Below are 22566 nucleotides of genomic sequence, written 5' to 3'. Positions count from 1 at the left end.
AATTTACAAGGTGAACAACTTACCATTCGTCACTCTAAACTCAAGACAAAAATGGTCAGTGTGCTATCTCAAAAGAAGCGTCTCCCAGAAAACAAGTTGTTTTTTTCAATTGCAACATAATTTCAGTTTTATAAAATAAATACATAATTTCATACTATTCTTAGGTGCAGGCACATACTTAAAATGTAAAAGGTTTCAGTGTAAAGGTATTTGCAGCTAGTCTGAATATTGTGGCACAAAACAAGAAATAATTCTTGCTCATGACTCCAGAACCCTATCTATCGTTGCACACACTTGTGCAGTGCTTATTTCATGCTGTAATGGCAACACAATTCCTCTACTGGGGCAAAAGCAAAATCGTTAGATCAAAAGCTTGCAGAAGTGCCTAAATGCAGTAGAGAGGGATGTATGCCGTCCTAAAGACCAATTGTTGTATAACACTGAGCAAGAAACTACAGCTTTGAATAGAATATGTTTCAACTGCTTCGCATTCCATTAACCTCATTAAAGCAGTACCATGATTACATGAAAGAATCCTGAATTGATGGTGGAAAGAGGCAAGCATAAACCAGAGATGCTGTCTTTCAAGCAAGGAGTATTGGTAGAGTTGTAACATCTTTGAGCTTGACAGTAAGCACAATAAGAGCACTTATCTTTAACTGCTCAGTGCCTTCAGCTTGGTTAATCTATATCAACAGTGAGAGCATATATCTTGCCTTTGTTTTGTAATCAAACATATTTCTCACTTCCGGAACACATCTCTGGGGTGTTCTGTTATCTGAGAAACAACATGTGAGTGAAAATTAAGTGTAGATAGCAGCCCTTGTGTTTGACCACTACACATGAAGTTCTTGAGAAATAAATTTCCATTCCTTTAAAAAGGCAAGTTAAGCCTTCCTTCTGTGGAAGGTGAGATTTGCAGAAAGAGAACTAAGAACGTCTCGATCCTTCATTGCTTACAGGAGGTACAGCAATCTGGCTTTGCCTTCAAAAGTGTTTAGTTTAATACAACGACGAGGACTTGTACCTATTTGGTACAAGCTGTTCTGTTGTTTGAAAAAGGGCAAACATCTAGCTGCATTCTTTGATAACCTGAGTTTAGTCTCGATTATATTAGAATTTATTAGGTTTCTGTTGAGTTTCACCCCGCAATTCAACGATTCCCAATGCCCTGGTGAATATAACAGAACGTGAAAAAAATCCAACTTTACATGGAATACCACTTATATATTTCCCATGATTACCTACAAACTACACAGGTTCTCTTGAGCCCGCTATCAAGGGCTTATGTACCAAGGCACAAGCAGAAAGTGTGATTAACACAATTTTCACAAATGCTTTTTAGCTGCAAATATTACAAGCAATGGAAAGGAGTCCTCAAACTACATACACTTCAAAAGCAATTCTTCAGATGTATGGTTTGCCCTGCCAAGTATCCCATGCCCATGAGTAACTGGCTGCTCCAGTTCAGCTTTTTTCGTTGCATTGTAGGACTTATTCCATTAAAAAAAAAACAGGACTAAGTCACAGAATGCAAAGAAAAAAATCTTTTTTGCATCAGTTAGTCACAAGGAACCCTGACAGCTATGCTTCGTAAACTTTATAACAGGGATCCTGGTGTGTGGAAGAGGATTATCTGCTCAACGCCTTAGTAATACTTATCTGACTGTTGGTGCATACCCAGATGGGACTCTACCCGCTGTTAAACTGTGTGTTACTTCCTGAGACAGCTGCAACATTGCTGGAGGAGGAGCAGCCAACTGATACCCAGGAAGGAGAATTTCAATGTTACAACGTATAGGATAGAACCCAGGGATACCAGGAATACTGAAGATGGTGCCTACAGACTCTGAGATATATCTGGTGCAACTTTCTCCACCTTCGAATGTGGATTTCAACAATTGGATATCTAGACTAACAACTGTGGATATTTAAAAAAATTAAATAAATAAGGAATATAATGGATGATATAGCCACCAGAAATGCACAATCTGTGTTGCACAAGATCTGCTCTTCTGATATCGAAGACTGGCTAGATCATTCTCACTAGCTCCTACAATTGGATGTTCTACCTAAAAGGGGATAAATGTGGTGCTACCACTGTAGCACTCTATTGCACAAAACCATCAGATGTCAAGATAGACTATACTGCGTCATCACATTATCAGAAAGGTTACACTATCAGATACTTAGAACAAGACTTACCCACAGTTCTTTGAGAGGAAACATCAGAGTGCAACACGAGTAATGCTACAGTGTTGTGCAGGAATCCAAATTCACGAGCTTGTGCTGGGCTCCATCTTCGATTCTGATGTTTAGTAGAGACGAGTTGAATAGTTAATATTAGGTAAAAGCAACATATAGGTCAAATTAAACAGATTAAATAAATCTTTTACTAAATGGTTTAGGATGGTTGCCAAACATGAGGATCTAAACATCTTTGCTGATATTTCAGCCACAAAGACAACAGAGATTAAAGAGGTGAACTGGAGAAACGGCTCGTACTTAGCTGACTATACTCAACAAATGATTACCTTAAAGAATGTGAAAAAACATAACTAAAACTCAAACTTGGCAAGGGGTCAACTTATCTTGAATATGATTGGTAAAGGACAAAAGGCTACAAAATGCTTACGACAAAAGGAAAGGCAAATCAAAAGGAACAGTTTTGTCTTTTGCGGGGACTTGAAGAATGGACCTAACAGCATTGTATTTTGAATTAGTGGTAGGCATTGTTTGAAGTCAGAAAGTCCAACATAAATCATCCATACATTATATGCAAGGGAAAAGGGATGAGAGACCAAGATGCCTCACAGATTAAAGTATCTGAAATATTTCACTATATGATCCACCTAATTTTGGCAAAACATCACTCAAGCTTTGCTTTCCCAATCTGAAACTGAAAAAGAGGAAGACAAGGAGTAAGGGTTTTTCTGCTAAGCAACATACAGTAGAAAGCAGCAATATCACACAGCAAAAGACTCTCGGAGCAAAGAAATCTTTCAATCTAACAGTTGGCACAGGCCAGTTCTGTAGCTCCTGACTGAACCGAGAGAGAAACACAAGTCTTTCAGTGGTAGAGGCATACTCCTGTTTAACCAATCTTGCTAGAAATAGCAATGTAAACGCACACACACACACATATATATATATATATTTATATATATGGAAAATGTTACTCACCCAGGAAGCATCTGTTTGTACCATGTAGTGCTGTAGAATCACATGCTTAGCGTAATCCCTCCATCTGCTGTTAGGATCAAATGTGTGCTTGTTCTTTTTCTTCCCAGAAAGTATTTCGAGTCACAAGGTATAGTGACTCCTCTTGCTGGCAATGTGCATGATCATCGATTCCATTGTTAGATTGTTTTACCGCAGGACGGGTGAGAATAGAATGTGAAGTATAGTGTAGGATAATGCAATTTTCATGCTGACAGAATGAGTGAAAATTGATAAAGATAAAATGTATAAAGGTAACTAATAGCCACAGGTTGGTGTCTGCGGAGGAGGGTGGTCGCAAGTGATTCTACAGCACTACATGCCATGAACAGATGCTTACTGGGTAAGTAACATTTTCCGTTTGAGGCATGTGTGGCTGTAGATACAAATGCTTAGCACAGACTGAAAAGCATTCCTCCTCCGTGGAGGTTATAGTTGTTTGGAATAAAGTATGTAGAACTGCCTGGTCGACATTGGCTTGATGAGGGGCCAGGACATCTACGCAGTAATGTTTTGTAAATGTGTGTGGTGTGAAACAAGCAGCTGCTTTACATATGTCAGTTAAAGGTATATTTCCTAGGAAGGCCATATAAGCTCCTTTTTAGCAACTGGAGTGAGGTCTACGAGGGACAGGTAAAGGTCTTTTAGCTTTGGCATAGCATGTTTGAATGCATTTGACAATCCAACTTGCAATGCCTGATTTAGAAATTGTCATTCCTTTGTGTGAGTTACAGAAAGCAACAAAGAGCTCTTGTGTCTTTATAAGTGTTTAGATACTATCAATATAATACATGAGGGCTCGTTTGACATCTAAAATATGTAAAGCCTTTTCTGCAACATAGTCAGGTTGTGGAAAGAAAACTGGCAATTCAATAGATTAAGGTGAAATTGAGATACCACCTTAGGAAGACATTTAAGATTGGTATGTAATACCACCCTATCGCTATGTAGTTTGAAGAATGCTTTTTCTAAGGTTAATGCCTGAAGCACACTGACATGTCAGACGGAAGTGACGGCCACCAGAAATAATACTTTCCAGGAAAAGAACTAAAGGGGGCAGTACTGAAGGGGATCGAATGGAGGACCCCTTAATCTTGTCAAAACAACATTGAGATTCCAGGTAGGACCTGGTGGCACCCTAGGAGGAATTATCTGTAGGAGGTTGGCTCAGTTTATGGTGTACACCCTATACTGAGCCCAGAAAACCCTTAGTAATAGAGTTTTGGTACCTAGATAACCAAACCTCTCTAGGAGTAACTGTGGAGAACACCTCAGGCTTATCAAGGAGAAGTGTAAAGCGCTTATAATACGACAGTAGTCAGTCAGTAACTGTTAGACAAGAATAAACCACACCAAATGTTTCCAACACAAGGTATTCTTTATTACAACACTAAGATTATACTAACGTTGGTATATCTCCACTTGGGGATAGCTACACACAAAATAAACAGTTAGTAACCAACAGGAAAAACATAGAAATACATGGAGCCCTGTGGGGTGGCCAAACCAAATACTATGACAGTGGTATAAGAATGGAGGTGCCCTACCAAGGTGTGTCAGAATCCCAGGGACTTGGGGAGTGAGAAATGACCAGAGGTCAGTACCAGATATCCCACAGGCGACTGGATGCAGTTATTTTCGAGTTGGATGTCCCAAAGGCCAACACAGGGCCATCGCAGATGGATTTTTATGGATTCACGTCCCTTCCTAGTGGACCCCGAGGAAACCAGCTGGCACAAAGAAGTTTGGAGAGTGTCCCCACCCATGAATACCTAGAAGACCAGAGTACATACACCAGGGAGCCCAGGTGCATAGGTGTGAAATCCTTGCTGGAGTGACTGGAAGCCTCGGTTGTCCAGCTGCTGTCGCGACCCGTGGACCAGGCCAATGGAAACCAAAGGTGGATTCCAGACATGAAGAACCTGAAGAAGAAGAAGAGGGCAGTGTCCAGACCACTTCGACATGTCCAGGTGGTGCAGGAAGGAAATGCCCACCCTCTTGGAGGTGAAGTTCCTGCAGGATGGTGAAGGAAGAAGTCCAGCTGCGGAGTCCAAGAGATGCAGGAGATCCCTGGACTCGCCCACAAGCTGTCCCACATCACTCGCCAGATTGCAGGCGGGTCAGTGGCCAGCAGGAGCACAAATAAGCCTTGGCAAATGCAAACAGTTATTGCAAGGAAGATTGTAAGTTTTTGGGGACCTAGTGACTCTTGGAGGGGAGTCGCAGCAGGCCTTCAGCAGAAAGGAAACCCAACCAGATTTGGAGGAGCCCCCACAAGAGACCCACTGGCATCAGGCACAGGCAGTTGCAGGGAGGCCTCAGCAGCATAACAAAACTGGAGTCCCACGTCGCAGGAGCTGCAGAGTGGAAGCTGGTCTTGGAGTTGCTGAGTGCTGGAGGCTGTGGCTTCTCTGTGCTCGAATATCTCTTGGAGGAAGAGCCAGAAAGCCTTGACAAGAGCAACAGTTGCGATGCACAGGTGTTCCGTTCCAGTGGCTGCAGCAAGTGTCCACTGTCTAGCAAGATGGTCAGAAGACAAGTTGAACCACCACCTGTGAGTTGAACCTTTTCGCAGTCCATGGGACAGCAGGATCTACCAGCCAGTCGTCGTCGTCTTGTGGTGCCTGCGGATGAAGGAGAATGACTCCTTCACTCCAATGCAGATTCCTTCTTGTTTCAACCTTCAGTGGAGCCCTTAAGTAACCCTTAAAAGGGAACTTAAGGGCTTCTATCAGAGGGGGTCAGGGACATCATCTACCTGGCCTAACCAGTACCTCCCAGGAGCCTTTGCCCGCCTTGTTTCCAAGATGGCAGAATCACGTGGCCACCTGGCACAGCTCTGTGCACCTCTCTAGGGGAAGAGCTGGACCGAGTAGTGGTCACTCCCCTGTCCTTTATGTGCTTGTGTGGGTGTTCCTGATATGGTGCAAACCGGATTATGCAAGTAGGGCACCAAAGAACAAGTTACTTGCCTTCTGTAACGATTTATCTGGTAGAGACGTATTCTAGTTGCAGATTCCTTACCATAAAAGTTTCCCCTGGCGTCAGACTTGATCTGGAGAATTTTCTTTGAGCAGTACTCTTGCGCACCATCATGTGGTGTCGGTCGACTCAGCGTTCGTCGTTGGCTTCGAGCCACCATGATGACGTCACGGTCATACATAGGCGCTATCCTGGCATGCTGACATCAGTTTCTTTTTTAGGACTTTCCACACCAGTAGCTCAGAACAATGAAGAACACTGAAACTGGTGAGCCAGAGCTAGGGCCCTGAAATGGGAATCCCTGTCCCTAGAAATCAGTTCGCAAGCTGGAAGGATGGGTGGGCCGGTAAGGAATCTGCAACTAGAATATGTCTCTACCAGATAAATCATTACCGAAGATAAGTAACTTGTTCATCTGATAGAGACTTCTAGATGCAGATTCATTACCTTAGAATAGATAATCAAGCAATAGAATCCTCAGTGGTGGGCTGCGAACCAAGATCATACTAGGAAGTCCTGCAGGACCGAAGAACCAAAATAGCTGTCCCGACGGATCTTACTGTCCAAACAGTAGTGCTTGGCAAACGTGTGCAGGGACACCCACGTAGCTGCCTGGCAGATAACCAAGACAGGAACTCTGCGTTCTAACGCAGTGGAAGCGACAGTTGCTCTGGTGGAATGAGGACACAAGCCTTCAGTAGGTTGATTTTGGCCAAAGCGTAGCACATTTTGATGCAAAGAAGCACCAATCGAGAGATGGTACGCTTTTGCACCGCCTTTCCTTTTTTCGCATCCACATACCCAACGAAGAGTTGATCGACCACCCAGAAATCTTTAGTACGATTGAGGTAGAACGCCAACGCTCTTTTTGGGTCCAGACAGTGGAGTCTCTCCTCCTCATGGGAAGGATGCAGGGTGCGTAGAAAGTAGGCAGAGTGATGGACTGGCCTACATGAAAGGGTGTAACCACCTTAGGAAGGAAGGAAGTCCTAGCGTGCAACACGACTTTGTCAGGGTGCACAGACAAGTATGGAGGTTTTCCACCCTCCGAGCAGAGGTGATAACGACCAGAAAGACAGTTTTGAAGGTAAGGAGCCGCAAGGGACAATTATGCATTGGCTCAAAGGGGGTACACATCAAGTAAGTAAGTACAAGATTAAGGTCCCAGTGAAGCATGATTAATGGAGTGGGAGGAATTAAATGGGTGAGCCCTTTTAGGAATTTACTCACATTAGGAGATTTAAAGAGTGAGGGCTGATCAGGTGGCCTAAGAAAGGCTGAAATGGCAGATACATACCCTTTAAGGGTGCCCAAAGCAGAGCCCTGCTGGGCCACAGAAAGAATGAACAGAAGAACCTCGGACGGAGGGGCAGAAAGGGGATCAACAGATTTGTTGGTACACCATGCCACAAATTTAGACCAACGACGGGCGTATACAGTTTTGGCTGATGGACGCCTGGCTGCCAAGATAACATTGCAGACTTTGGGTGAAAAGGGCAAATGCCGTCAACTGGCGCCAATCAATCTCCACGCATGAAGGCAGAGGTTGGACAGGTTCGGGTGAAGAACCGTCCCCTGTTGCTGCTACAGAAGATCCGCCGAAGAGGCAGTCTGGGTGGAGGATCGATAGACATGCTCTATAGCTCTGGATACCAGACTCTCCGTGCCTAGTCCGGAGCCACCAAGATGACTTGTGCCCGGTCATTCCTGATTTTCTTGAGAACTCTGGGCAGAAGAGCTATAGGCGAAAGAAGGCCAGAGTTCCAGTCGAGACAAAAAGCGTCTCCAAGTGTGTGCCGCCTTGGAAACTCCAACGCGCAAAACTGCTGACATTGCGCGTTCTCTGTGGAGGCGAACAGATCTAACCAAGGCTCTCCTCACTGCTGAAAGAGACCTTGCGCCACCTCCGGATGGAAACACCATTCGTGATCGGCTGTGCATCGACGGCTGAGTTCGTCCGCTCTGGCATTGAGGGAGCCCGCCAGATGTTGAACCATCAGAATAATGCCCTGATGTTCCAGCCATGTCCAGAGGCGTAGTGCCTCCTGACAAAGGGTCCAGGACCCTACTACGCCCTGTTTGGTGGAGTACCATGTAGCGGTAGTATTGTTCGTGAACACCTTCACCACTTTCCCTTTGCGAGAGGTAGGGAATGCTTTCAACGCAAGCCTGATTGCCCAGAGCTCCAGCACAGTGATTTGGAGCCCAGACTCCGCTGGACACCAGAGTCCTCTGATCTCCGCCACTCCCATGTGGCCTCCCAAACCCACAATTGACGCATCTATCACTATAGATAGATCTGGTTGGGGAAGGGAGAGGAACCTGCTGTGGACCCAATACAGATTCGAAAGCCACCACTGCAGGTCTTTTGCAGTACCCTCGAGATCGGGACCAGGTTGGAGAGATTCCCCGATGCTACGCCCACTGGAACTTCAGGTCCCACTGCAGAGTCCGCATATGCCATCTAGCATGTGTCACTAGCAGTATGCAGGAGGCCATGAGGCCAGGCAGCCTCAAAGTCAGTCTGACCGAAACCCAAGACCGAGGCCGAAAGATCGGAATCATAGCCTGAATGTCTTGGACTCGTTTTCTGGGAGGATAAGCCCAAAACTGCACTGTGTCCAGAACCGCTCCGATGAAAGGGAGCGACTGAGAGGGAGTTAGGTGTGACGTTGGCACGTTTATAGTGAACCCCAGCGTGTGCAGGTGGTTCGCCGTAGTCTGAAGGTGGGAGCCGACTTTCAGGGGCAAATCCACCTTCAACAGCCAGTCGTCGAGGAAGGGGAAGACTGAGACCCCTAACCTGCGCAGATGAGCTGCAACCACTGCCATCACTTTTGTGAACACCCGAGGGGCGCTGGTAAGGCCGAAGGGGAGCACGATAAACAAAGTGCTTGTGACCTACCACGAAACGTAGGTAACGTCTGTGGGCAGGCAGGATAGGGATGTGGAAATAAGTGTCCCGCAAGGCCAGCGCCACCATCCAGTCTCCTGGGTCCAAGGCAGACAGAACCTGAGCCAGGGTGACCATTCTGAATTTCTCCTTCTTCAGCAAGTAGTTTAGGTCCTGAAGGTCTAGGATAGGACATTAGCCCTTGTCCTTTTTTGGTATCGTTCGGAGCGGGCTGATGGCAGCGTGCGATAGTCCTACTCACAGGAGCCCCTGTGTTGGGTTTGGACCATGTACCCAAAAGGACATCGGTGAGTGCCTCATTAAATGGCAAAAAGGGTTCTAAAGTAGAAGCCCCAGGCTAAAGCACTCCGTCAGGAGATTAGACCTGACCTCAACAGTGGGAAGCTCGAGACCAAGGACCTCAGCTGCCCTACTGACCACCATACCATAAGTTGATCTCTCCGCCGTAGCCACGGTAGGAGGAGACCGCATGCTAGTGTCAGGAGAAGTATCCAGATGTAGGAAGTTGGTCTGTATATACGATCTCAAAGTGAGAGATAGTGTACACAGAGTCCCAGGGTTCCTCTTAGAGGTTGATAGTGGCAAAATTAGATAATACAAATGATTTAATTTGTGGTAGTGTGGTCGAGCAGTAGGCTTATCAGAGGGTAGTGTTAAGCATTTGTTGTACACACACAAGCAATAAATGAGGAACACACACTCAAAGACTAAACTGCAGGCCAATAGTTTTTATATAGAAAAATATATTTTCTTAATTTATTTTAGAACCACAAGATTCAAGATTTGAAGTAAACAATAAATAACTTTATTTCGGCTAAAAGCCATAAAAGTAGCCAATAAAACAACAAACCATAATCGTACAATAAAATAATTAAGAATAGAAAAAGAGGGTACCACATAATACATTAAAAAGCACTGACAGTTTCCTCTAAAATAGATTATTAAAACACACAGCTATGAGAACAATACGGAACGAACATCAAATTTTAGAAAACTAAGAACCATTCTATCTTGATTTCGCTTAATAATCTACTTCTGTCTTGAGTACTTTTGGTTTTGCCAATCAGTCAGCAAGATTTTCTCTATTTCTTATAGCCCATGCACTTTGAAGATATCTTGCGACTGCGAAAACTACCTTATCACTTGTATTGCTTATCAAAATTCGTAAGGATGTATTCTATTTCCTTATCCCCACTGATCTACATAGGGGAATAACCCACTTCTTCCTAGAAACCAAGTATCTAGGGCAAAAGAACAAAGAGTGCAAGTGTACCTGGTTATTCATGACAAAAATGGCAACAACTCAAGTTGTTATCCTCCTTACTCCACCTTGCAGTGAATGTCTTGAGTGGCAAAATCCCTAGCCTAAATTTACTAAAAAGGCTTTTGATGTAGGGAGGATTTATGTTGTCCATATAGGCCACAAACTTGGGATTGCATTTATGATCTAAGAACTGTAATGTCCTACTACCTTGGGCCTTTTTGGTCCAAGTCTGCACCAAAATAGTCTCCCAAAGATTTGAAGTAAATACATAAAATGCAAGGTACTCCACATAGGTAAGTAAGGAACTTTGAATTAGAGCAGTAACATACACAGTATAGGTTAAAATGGCAATAAGCAATTTTAAAAGTGGACACTGTGCAAAAATCAACAGTTCCTGGGGGAGGTAAGTATTGGTTAGTTTCTCAGGTAAGTAAGTCACTTACAAGTTCAGTTTCCTGGGCATAGGCAGGCCACCGTTGGGGGTTCAAGGCAGCCCCAAAGTCACTGCACCAGCAACACAGGGCCGGTCAGGTGCAAAGGTCAAAGGAGGGCCCGAAACACATAGGTGCCTATAGAGAACAGGGGTGTTCCGGTTCCGGTCTGCCAACAGGTAAGTACCTGCGTCTTCGGAGGGCAGACCAGGGGGGTTTTGTAGAGCACTGGGGGGGACACAAGTAGGCACATAAAACACACCCTCAGCTGCACAGGGGCGGCAGAGTGCAGTGTGCTTAGAAGGCGTCGGGTTTTCTCTAGAAATCAATGGAGGGACCCGGGGGTCACTCTAGCGGTGCAGGCAGGGCACAGGGTAGCTTCTCGGGCCATCCACTGACTGGGCTAGGCAGAGGGTCACCCGGTGGTCACTCCTGCACTGAAGTTCGGTTCTTTCTGGTTATGGGGGCTGTGGGTGCCGTGCTTGGTCCAGGTGTCGGGTTCCTTGTTACAGGCAGTCGCGGTGAGAGGGAGCCTCTGGATTCTCTCTTCATGCGTCGCTGTGGAGATCAGGGGGGTAGTCTCTGGCTACTCACAAGGTCGCAGTTGCCTGGGAGCCCTCCCTGTGTTGGTGTTTCTTTGGAGCTCGAGCCGGGGGCGTCGGGTGCAGAGGTTGAAGTCTCACACTTCCGGCGGGAAGAGTGAAGTCTTTGAAAGTTGCAAATTTGTTGTTGGATTTGAACAGAGCCGCTGTTCACGGGAGTTTCTTGGTCCTTTGGTTCAGGGCAGATCGCTGAGGCTTCAGAGGTCGCTGGTCCCTGTCCGATGCGTCGCTGTTGCAGTTTTCTTCGAGTCAGGAGACAGGCCGGTATGGCTGGGGCCAAAGCAGTTGTCGTCTCCGTCGTCTCTGCAGGGCTTTCAGGTCAGCAGTCCTTCTTGTTTCAGGTTGCAGGAATCTGATTTCCTGGGTTCTGGGGTACCCCTCAATACTGAATTTAGGGGTGTGTAAGTCAGGAGGCCAGTAGCCAATGGCTACTGTCCTGGAGGGTGGCTACACCCTCTTCGTGCCTCCTCCCTGAGGGGAGGGAGGCACATCCCTATTTCTATTGGGGGAATGCTCCAAAATCAAGATGGATGATTTCTAAAGGCAGGGGGCACCTCAGCTCAGGACACCTTAGGAGCTGTCCTGACTGGTGGGTGACTCCTCCTTATATTTCTCATGATCTCCCCTGGACTTGCCGCCAAAAGTGGTGGCTGTGTCCAGGGGGCGGGCATCTCCACTAGCTGGAGTGCCCTGGGGCATTGTAACATGAAGCCTGAGCTTTTGAGGCTCGCTGCTAGGTGTTACTGTTCCTGCAGGGAAGTGGAGGTGTGAAGCACCTCCACCCATAGCAAGCTTCGTTTCTGGCCTCAGAGGGCAAAAAAGGCCCTCACCCCATGGGGTCATAAACTCGTCTCTCAGCAGCAGGCTGGCACAGACCAGTCAGTCCTGCAATGAAGGATTGGGTAAAATACAGGGGGCGCGTCTCTAAGATGCATGCATTTTTTAAATAAATTCAACACTGGCATCAATGTGAGTTTATTGTTCTGAGAAGTTTGGTACCAAACTTCCCAGTATTCAGTGTAGTCATTATGGAACTGTGGAGTTCGTTTTTGACAAACGCCCAGACCATATACTTAATATGGCCACACTGTAATTACAATGTCTAAGAATAGACTTAGATACTGTAGGGGTATATTGCTCATGCAGCTATGCCCTCACCTGTGGTATAGTGTACCCTGCCTTAGGGCTATAAAGCCTACTAGAGGGATGACTTAGCTATGTCACAGGCAGTATTTAGTGTGCATGGCACCCTGAGGGGGATGCCATGTCGACTTTGCCTTTTTCTCCCCACCAACACACAATCTGCAATGGCAGTGTGCATGTGTTACGTGAGGGGTCCCTAAGGGGGGCACAGCACATGCTGCAGCCCTTAAAGACCTTCCATGGTCACAGGGCCCTTGTTACCACTGGTACCTTTTACAAGGGATTTATCTGTGTGCCAGGGGTGTGCCAATTGTGGAAACAATGGTACATTTTAAGTGAAAGAACACTGGTGCTGGGGCCAGGTTAGCAGGGTTCCAGCACACTTCTCAGTCAAGTCAGCATCAATATCAGGCAAAAAGTGGGGGTAACTGCAACAGGGAGCCATTTTCCTACACAAGCCCCCCCAGCCCCCATGCCAGGAGACTCAGCCAAAGCTGGGAGGGTCTTCCTAGTCTGTCAGGCGAGGAAAAGTAGGGAAAATAGGCTGGTTTGTTGCAGGGCCTACTCTGCCTTACATCCTCCTGTTCAGGTCATTCCCTCTGGGGAACTGACCTACTTCCACAGTGATAGGACCTAGTCTGAATTGCGTCTTGTCTGTGTCTTTAACGTCTTCACCCATTCTCTCTATTTTGGGGTTAGAGGTATCCACCTCTGTAAATCTCATCTTAGCCAGGGTCACCCCTAGCTTACCCAAAGAGGTTACCCAGAGCTGGAGTAACCCCACCATGACCAACAGGGTCAGGGGCCTAACTTTCTATTTGGCATGGGGTCAGACCATCATGCCAAGGACAGTGCAGCCATAAAGGCTAACACCCAGCAGAGGCCACTGACAGCTGTCAGTGCCCAGAACCACACCTTTAGCTCTTCACCTACAAGGAAAGGGGCTAAGTTACAGGCTTCTTTGGGTTCAGGGTTCCAGTCTGCTGTGTTGGAGTGTGGGGTTACCACATCTTGTAGTAAACACCCTTCTTCCACTCTTTCTTCTGTTAACTGAGGAGCCACCCACTCAGGTTTAACAGTTGCCTGACTAGCCAGGACTTCTTGTGGGTCAGGTTGGAATTACCAGTGCCACTTTTGGAGTTCTCCCCCACTGGAGCAGAATCCCCTTGGCTTGCTGGAGCCTTGGCTAAAGGTTGTCCACCCTTCCTGCACTGTTTTCTTTTCTTTTTCTTTTGGGGCCTACTTGCAGTTACTGCAGGGGCAGCACCTCCAGAATTCTTGGCAGAGGACTGGCACTGGACCAGTTCCTCTCTTGGGCTCTGACTAACCTCTGGGTAGTCATTTCCAAGGAGACAATCAAGGGGGAGGTCAGAGCTGACTACCACCCTTCTCCAGCTAGAAGTCCCACCCACTTCTATGGGCACAAAAGCCACAGGCCCATCAGTGACCTATTCCGGGCTAACTCTTACTCTGGCAGTCTCACCTGGGATGTACTGGTTTGAGAACACCAGCCTGTCATGCACAATAGTGTGACTGGCACAAGTGTCTCTCGGCAGTGGCTGGGATTCTATTCACCAGTAGGTGGTGGAAGTGTCTACTTCCCTCTGGAATCTCCAACTCACCTGTGGGCCCTTTTTCCAGTTGGAGGCTATGAAGACCTCCTCATCTGAGAAGTCATCCCCAATAGCTACACTGGTCACCCCTGGGATTTTGCTAGGGGGTTTGTTTTTGGGACAAGACGTGTCCTTGGTGTGGTGCTCTGTCTCTCTACAGTTTTGGCACCATGCCTTAGTGGCATCCCAGTTCTTACCCTGGTACCCACCTTTGTTTTGGGTTGTGTCTTGGGGCCCACCCACCTGGTCTGGTTTTTGGGGGCCTACAGAGGACTCTTTTACTTTGTTTCTAGTGTCACCCATTTTCTCCTGGGGAGGCTTTGTAACCCCTTTCTTTTGGCCAGCCCCAGTGGAAGCTTTGGTTACCCTATTCTTGACCCAGTGGCCTGCCTTCTTTTCCAATTCTTGGGGAGAAATTGGACCTACCTAGGTCTACCAGATATTAATGCAACTTTTCACTGAAGCAGTTACTTAAAAAGTGTTCTTTCATAAACAAATTATAAAGCCCAACATAGTCATGCACTTCATTTGCAGTTACCCAACCATCCAGTGTTTTCACTGAGTAGTCTACAAAATCAACTCAGGTCTGGCTCGAAGTTTTCTGAGCCCCCCTGAACCTAATCCTGTACTCCTCAGTTGAGTCCAAAGCCCTCAATCAGGGTAGCCTTCATGAGGTCATAGGATTCTGCATCTTTACCAGATAGTGTGAGGAGTCTATCCCTATACTTTCCAGTTAACATTTCCCAAAGAAGAGCACCCCTGTGAGATCTGTTTACTTTTCTGGTTGCATGAGCTCTCTCAAAAGCTGTGAACCATTTGGTGATATCATCACCTTCTTCATATCTAGAGACAATCCCTTTGGGGATTTTTAGCACATCAGAATGCTTTCTGAACCTATTTAGGTTGCTTCTACCATTAATGGGTGCTAAGCCCATTTCTGCTCTCTCCCTCTCTATAACTAGGAGCTGTTGCTCCAAAGCTAACTTTTTGGCCATCCTCGCTAAAAGGAGTTCCTCTTCATTGAGGCTGCCCTCAATATTCCCAGGGGAACTTGAATCCTCTGTGGAAGATCCAGATCACGTGAGCACTATCATTGGAGATAAGGGCCTTGGCTCCTTACAGGGCAGTTACAGGGTCAGAGGCCAGTAGCCAATGGCTACTGTCCCTGAGGGTGACTACACCCTTCCGGTATCCACTCTCTTCAGGGAGGGGGACACAGACCTAACACTATGGGTTCCTTTCATCCAAACCAAGACGGAGGATTTTGCAATGAGGGGGTCACTTCAGCTCTAGACACCTTAGGGGTGGTCCCAGCTGAAGTGGTCACTCCTCCTTGTTTTCCGTAAATTTTCCACTGGACTTGTCGCCAAAAGTGGGGCTTTGTCCTGGGGGTGGGCATCAGCACTAGCTCGAGTGCCCTGAGGCACTGTAACAAGAGGGCTGAGCCTTTGAGGCTCACCACCAGGTGCTACAGTTCCTGCAGAGAGGAGGTGTGAAGCAACTCCACGCAGGGCAGGGTTTCTTTCTGGCCAACAAGAGCACAAAGGCTCTCACCCTATGTGGTCAGAAACACGTCTGAAAGTGGCAGGCTGGCACAGACTCGTTAGTCCTGCACTTGCAGTTTGGCTAACATCCAGGGGGCATTCTCTAAGATGCTTTCTCTGTGCATTCTTCAATAAATCCAACACTGGCATCAGTGTAGGTTTATTGAGCTGAGAAGTTTGATACCAAACTTCCCAGTAATCAGTGGAGCCATTACGGAGCTGTGGAGTTCATAATGACAAACTCCCAGCCCATATACTCAATATGGCCACATTGCACTTATAATGTCTAAGAATTGACTTAGACACTGTAGGGGCATATTGCTCATGCAGCTTTGTTCTCATCTGTGGTATAGCACACCCTGCCTTAGGGATGTAAGGCCTGCTAGAGGGATGGCTTACCTATGCCACAGGCAGTGGCTGGTGGGCATGGCACCCTGAGAGGGGTGCCATGTCGATTTTGCCTTTTTCTACCCACCAGCACACACAAGCTGCAATAGCACTGTGCAAGGGCTTGGTATGGGTTCTCCAGGGTGGCATAATACATGCTACAGCCCTGGGGGACCTTTTCTGGCCACAGGGCCCTTGGTACACTTGGTACCTTTTACAAAGGACTTAACTGGGTGCCAGGGGCGTGCCAATTATGGGAACAACGGTACAGGTTTTGAGAAAGAACACTGGTGCTGGGGCATGGTTAGGAGGATCCCAGCACACTCTCAGTCAAGTTGGCATCAATGTCAGGCAAAACGTGTGGGGGTTACCCATGCCAACAAGGGCACTTTCCTACAATATATATGTCCACCCTTTGGCTGAAATAGTGTAAGCCCAGGAATTTACTTTAGTTTCATATGCATACGACATGCAGATGATTATCTCGCTCAATGCAGATACTAGCAGAAGCTCTATTCATCTATTCAACTCAATGTGTGTCTTACCCAAGTCACTCAGCGGATGTCAGCCAGTAGTCTAAAACTTAATGGCGACAAAACAGAGTTTATGCTGGAAGGCACCAATCCTCCACAGTGTTTAGAACTTAATTGGCCAAACAATCTGGGCTGTCGCCACACGCCTTCTGCAACAGTTAAAAGCCTGGGAGTTTGGATTACACTGGAGGCGAATGCAAAAAAAGTGGCCGCCTTCTGTTTAGACTCCTTGGAAGCTTAAGGAAGCTTCTGAGCTGGCTTCCTGGCGACTCCCAGAGAAAAGTGGTACAGGACTTTATTAACTCATGTCCTGACCATCGGAACTCATATCTAGGTAGCTCTAAGTATGTGAGCAATAGACTACAGATTATACAGAATGCTGCTGCATGCACTCTCTGTAACCTCCAAAGACATGAGTCAGCGAGGGCAGCACTAGGAACCTTTCATTGGCTGCCAAAAAAAAAATATAATTCAGTTCAAAACTCTTTGTTTGGTGCACCGAACCATCAACAATAAAGGCTCCACACTCATACATCGTCTGTTGGTGGCCTATAAGCCTACAAGATCGCTGAGGTCCGAGGGACTTAATTTGTTGTAGGTCCCTAGGTTAAAAAATTTAAGAATGGGAGAAAGTTATTTTGCTTTCCTGGCCCCTAAACTTTGGAACACCCTCCTAAGAAAGCTGAGACTGGAAAACTCAGAATGAAACTTTAGGCAGAAACTGAAAATGTATAAATTCTAGTATCAGTTCTTGACATTGTTTAACTGATCTGCCAGTATGTTACTAGCGCAGGGAAGTCTGTTGGGTAGCCATGCGTGTATATATATATCTGGTAGGCAAGGCTAGTTTAGACCTGGTACCAACTCTGCCAGCCTGTCTGCACTCCTCGATGGATTCTGCACAAGAAGACACCTCGTCCTGCAGCTGAACCTCCAGAAACCTGGGAGGACTGCCTGCCTTCAACAAAGACTCAAGTCTCCTGGGAGCAGTTGACCTGTTCTCCAACCATCTCTAAGGAAAGGACCCAACACATGAGGTCACCACTGCTCCCTCCGTCACCGACCCAAATGGGATTGGACCTTCGGTGCCAGAAAAGTCCTCCCCAGCTGTCCAGAGTCCGAGTATATTGTAGTTTCTCCCCTCATAGTCTCCCTGAAGTCACCATCAGCCTTTTCACACAGACCCCCTCTTCCATGGCCTCTGAGGTGAGAGAAACCGGACACCTAATGCAACCACTGCACCTATTGCTGCCGGCCCAAGTTGAAGTGAACCGGTGTCAAGGACGTCCCCCAGCTCTCCTGAGCTCGAGTACACTGATTTCACCCCTCCTGGACCCTACGACGACACCAGCAGTCTCAGACCACAAGATCCCCGTACCGTGAGTGCTCCTGGACAAGGAAACACAATGCCAAAGGACACCCCTGCATCTGTCGCCCCTGGGCCATGGTGAAGAGGACCAAAGATGCACCTACGTCCCTGAGCACCCCACGTTTGTAACTTACCTGTTGGTTGTCCCTGACTGCCCCACTAGACAGAGCCTGCAGCCAAAATCCACAGGGGCCAATCCCCAATGAAATACATTGGGCACCCGACGCCATACTACACCTCTGCAACTGGCTGCCCCTGTGCTACTCAGAGTGACCTGTGGCCATGACCCTTGCCCAGTTCTCACCTTAAGACTAAAGGATTGGTCCCGTGAGTTGTCGAAAAGTGCTTGTTTGCTGAATGTGTTTTCCATCCATAGGCTAACATTGGAGAACTCGGCAACTGCTCTAAGTGTATATTTTTGCAAGTGAAAAGTATTTATGCTTAAAAACCTAATTACCTTATGTGGAAGTTCTTGGGTTTAAAGTATATATATATATATATATATATATATATATATATATATATATATATATATATATATATATAAAAAATGAAGTGTTATTTTGGTTAAATTGGTCTCAGATTTATTCTTTGAGTGTGCCTCATTTATTGCCTATGTGAGTACAACAAATGCTTAGCACTACCCTCTGATAAGCCTAACTGCTTGTTCACACTACCACAAAAGTGTATTAGTCCTATCTACTTTTGCCTCTGCAACCCAATTGGAGATCCACTGTACACTGTACATGGTGCACTTCTTTTCAGAACACCATATAGAGGGCCACCTTCCTACAGAGAGGTAGGGCGGTTTAGATGATAAGGCCTGCAGCTCACTCACTGTGGGCAGATGTAACTGCTACAAGGAAGGCTGTTTTCAAAGTGAGAAGCCGGAGGGGACAATTGTGCAGAGGCTCAAAAAGAATCAAAACCAAAAAGTTCAAAACCAAATTAAGATCCCACTGGTGAATAATGAAATATGGGAAGAGATCATTAAATCCTTTGAGGAACCTATGCAAAATAGGGGACTTAAACGAGGATGGTTGATCAGGCAACCGCAAGGAAGCAGAAATGGCAGATATATAGCCCTTAAGAGTGCCCAAACCAGAGACCTGTTGGGCAATGGAATGAATGAAAAGTAAAATCTCAGAGAAAGGGGCAGAAAGGGGATCAACAGACTTATCTGTGCAGCATGCCACAAATTTCTTTCAACAACAGTCATATGGCATTTTGGTGGAGGGAAGCCAGGCTGCCAAAATGACCTTACAGACTATGGGAGGAAAGTCAAAAGGTGTCAACTGGCACTGCTCAATCTCCACACAAGAAGGTGAAGAGTGGACTGATTCTAGTGCAGAACCCTCCCCTGCTGCTGTGACAGAAGATCATCCCAAAGGGGCAGTCTGGTCGTAGAACTGATGGCCATTTTCAGCAGCGTGGGATACCAGACTCTTTGTGCCCAATCCGAAGCCCCAAGGCTTACTTGGGCTTGGTCGTTCCTGATCTACTTAAGAACTCTGGGCAGGAGTGGTATGGGTGGAAAGGCGAACAGGAGGCCTGAGTTCTAATCGAGATGAAGAGCGTCCCAGAGCGAGAGCCTCCATGAAAACTACAGTGTGCAAAACTGCTGACATTGTGCATTCTCGGTGGAGGGGAACAGATCTAACCAAGGCTCTCTCCATTTTTTAAAAAGATCTTAAGACACCTTCGAGGGAGAGGCATCGTCATCCGCTGGGCATGTATGGCTGAGTTCGACTGCTCTGGCGTTGAGAGCCCAGCAGGTGCTTAATCACCAGGGTTATGTCCTGTTGTTCCAGCCATGTCCAGAGGCGCATGCCAACTCGACAGAGTCCACAACCCCACTCCACTCTGTTTGTTGTAGTACCACATGATGGTGCTGTTGACCGTGAACACCCGCACAAGCCCTCCCTTGATGGAGGAGAGAAAGTCTTTCAATGCCAGTCAGATAGCCCAGAGGTCCAAACAGATTGGTGTGGAGTCTGGTTTCCCCCAGAGACCAGGGTTTTCTGAGCTCTACCTCTTCCAGATGGCCACCCCATCTCAGGAGTGACGTATCTATCACTACTGTCAGATCTGGTTGGGGAAGGGAGAGGGATCTGCCTATGATCCAATCATGGTTCATTAACCACCACTGCGGATCTTGTGCAGTTCCCTCTGAGAACTGGACCATGTTGAATAGATTCCACTGATGCTAAGCCCACTGGAACTTCAGGTCCCACGGAAGAGCCTGCATATGCCATCTGGCAGGAGTCACCAGCAGAATGCAGGAGGCCACAGCCTCAGAGTCAGTCTTGCCGAAATCCAGGGTAGAGGCTGAAACATCGATATCATAGCCTGAATATCCTGGACTTGCTGCTCAGGAGGATAAGCCTGAAACTGCACCATGTCCATAACAGCTCCAATGAAAGGGAGTGTCTGAGGGGTAATCAGGTGTGACTTCAATATGTTTATAGTGAACCCCAGCAAAAGCAGTACGTTCTCTGTAGTCTGGAGGTGGGAGACGACAGTCTGGGATGAGCCCGCCTTTAATAAGCCAGTCGTCTAGACAGGAGAAGACTGACATCACTGATCTCCGCACAGGGATGTGGAATTCCTATCGCCCGACGCCCGGGACATCTTGTTTGGGGTCAAGGGCAAGAAGATTTTATGTTTACTTCGTCCTTGGGACAAGTAGGCCCAACCCCCTGCAGCACAAACCCTTTGGCTGCCTGTTTACAGAGAGTGGAATTCTCTGCAGTTGAGGTAATGTGTTTCCAAAAGATAATGCTGTTCGAACTTGCATTTATGGTTCATTATTTAAAAGCCTCCATTATTAGGGTGAGTGCTGTAAATAAATGTTTTGAGGTCACACTTCACTACTGACGTTGGTTCCAGTACAAAAAAAAAAAAACGTGTACACACACATGTTTGAAAAGTTTAGGCTAAGAGGCCAAGTATAATGCTCCCAGAATGCTCTCTGATTATATGCAAATGAAGTGTCATTTAGTAAAATGTGTTGATGCATGCTAATATTTCCCAAAAATATTTTTCTAATGGACAATCAGTGTAACCATTTTCAACACGATTATGGGAAGCATGAAAATAAACATACACTGACAAAGCCAACTGATCTGACATATTTTTATAAGTCTTTTAGTTTCATCAATGCGTGTCTTGTTTTGACATGGCTTTTGTAACACTTTATTGTTGTGGGAGCTACCAGGCACTCAACATTGTAACAAACATTGGCAAAACCCCCCCAAAAAGTTTTTGAACTCTTAAAGCACACGTTGCCACCAGCGGCATAACAAAGGCCCTGCAGCCGCCCTCCAGGGGGCCCCTCCAGCACAGCACCTGCCCTGAGTGAGTCTGTAGAGGGGACTCCTCCGTGTTCTTTGCAAAGGGGCACCCTCCAGTTTCGTTACGTCACTGATTGCCACTGTAGTTCCCGACACTGAACAAAACTACTTTGTGTGGCAATATGCTCCTTGTGGAAGAGCAGAATGCGATCACTCACAGTAAAGCCAGCCGAAAGAGAGAGAAATAGAAGTTTAATAAAAACAAAATGTCTTTGTTAACACCAGACCTAATTAGGGACCAAGACCCACATGTAGGTAGCTTTTTGCATGTCGCAAACAGCGACTTTCGCTGTTTGCGACATGCAAAAAGCACATTGCGATGCACAAATCCAGTTTTGCGATTCAGTAACCTGGTTACCGAATCACAAAACGGGTTTGCGACTCGCAATTAGTAAGGGGTGTTCCCTTCCTAATTGCAACTCGCAGTGCAATGTAGGATTGTTTTGTGACCGCGAACGTGGGCGCAAACCAATCGCAGTTTGCACCCATTTCAAATGGGTGCTAACACTTTCGCAAAAGGGAAGGAATCCCCATGGGACCCCTTCCCCATTGTGAATGTCACTGTAAACATTTTTTCAGAGCAGGCCGGACCACTGCTTGCTCTGAAAAAATGAAACGAAAACGTTTCATTTTTCGTTTTTGTTATGCATCTCGTTTTCCTTTAAGGAAAACGGGCTGCATTACAAAAACAAACCAAAAAAACTGCTTTATTGAAAAGCAGTCACAGACATGGTGGTCTGCTGTCTCCAGGAGGCCACCATTCGCGCGGGGGTCGCAAATTGCAACCCACCTCATGATTATTCATGAGGTGGGCATTTGCGAAGCCCTTGCGAATCACAGATGGTGTCAAGGACACCATCCTACATTTGGATTTGCGACTCGCAATTTGCAGGTCACAAATCTGAACCTACCTAAATGTGGCCCCAAATTCTTAAAGAAAGTCACAAAAGTGCACCATGGTATATGTCTTACCCCAATAAAATATTTGTGAACTGTATTTTAGCATGGGTAAATACGATGTGTAGATTTGCTCATGTGAAAATCTATTGAGCATTTGCAAGTTCATTTTCCCTCCAGCCACTTTCTTCCCAACCCTGGAAGAAGTTCTAATTCTGCCATTGTCAGGAGTAAATGTCCAACCTTTCTTATTATGGGAAAATATTAGAGAGAAGCTGGTAAAAATCTTTAAAACATGCAGGTTAGTAGGTTTGC

At 46.5% G+C, this 22566-nt stretch overlaps 1 protein-coding gene across 2 annotated transcripts in view; it reads right to left on the bottom strand.

The window, feature by feature from the left end:
* USP24 (ubiquitin specific peptidase 24) overlaps positions 1-22566 on the bottom strand; it is a 1409949-nt gene that overhangs the window by 192381 nt on the left and 1195002 nt on the right. For both annotated transcript variants that reach the window (XM_069232604.1, XM_069232603.1), the window contains exon 58: positions 2206-2308. In XM_069232604.1, coding sequence (XP_069088705.1) covers positions 2206-2308 — 103 coding nt within the window. The remainder of the gene's footprint in view (positions 1-2205; positions 2309-22566) is intronic.

Source organism: Pleurodeles waltl, chromosome 4_2 (assembly GCF_031143425.1).
Source record: "Pleurodeles waltl isolate 20211129_DDA chromosome 4_2, aPleWal1.hap1.20221129, whole genome shotgun sequence".
NCBI lineage: Eukaryota > Metazoa > Chordata > Amphibia > Caudata > Salamandridae > Pleurodeles > Pleurodeles waltl.
This window is presented reverse-complemented; position numbering and strand designations above follow the sequence as displayed.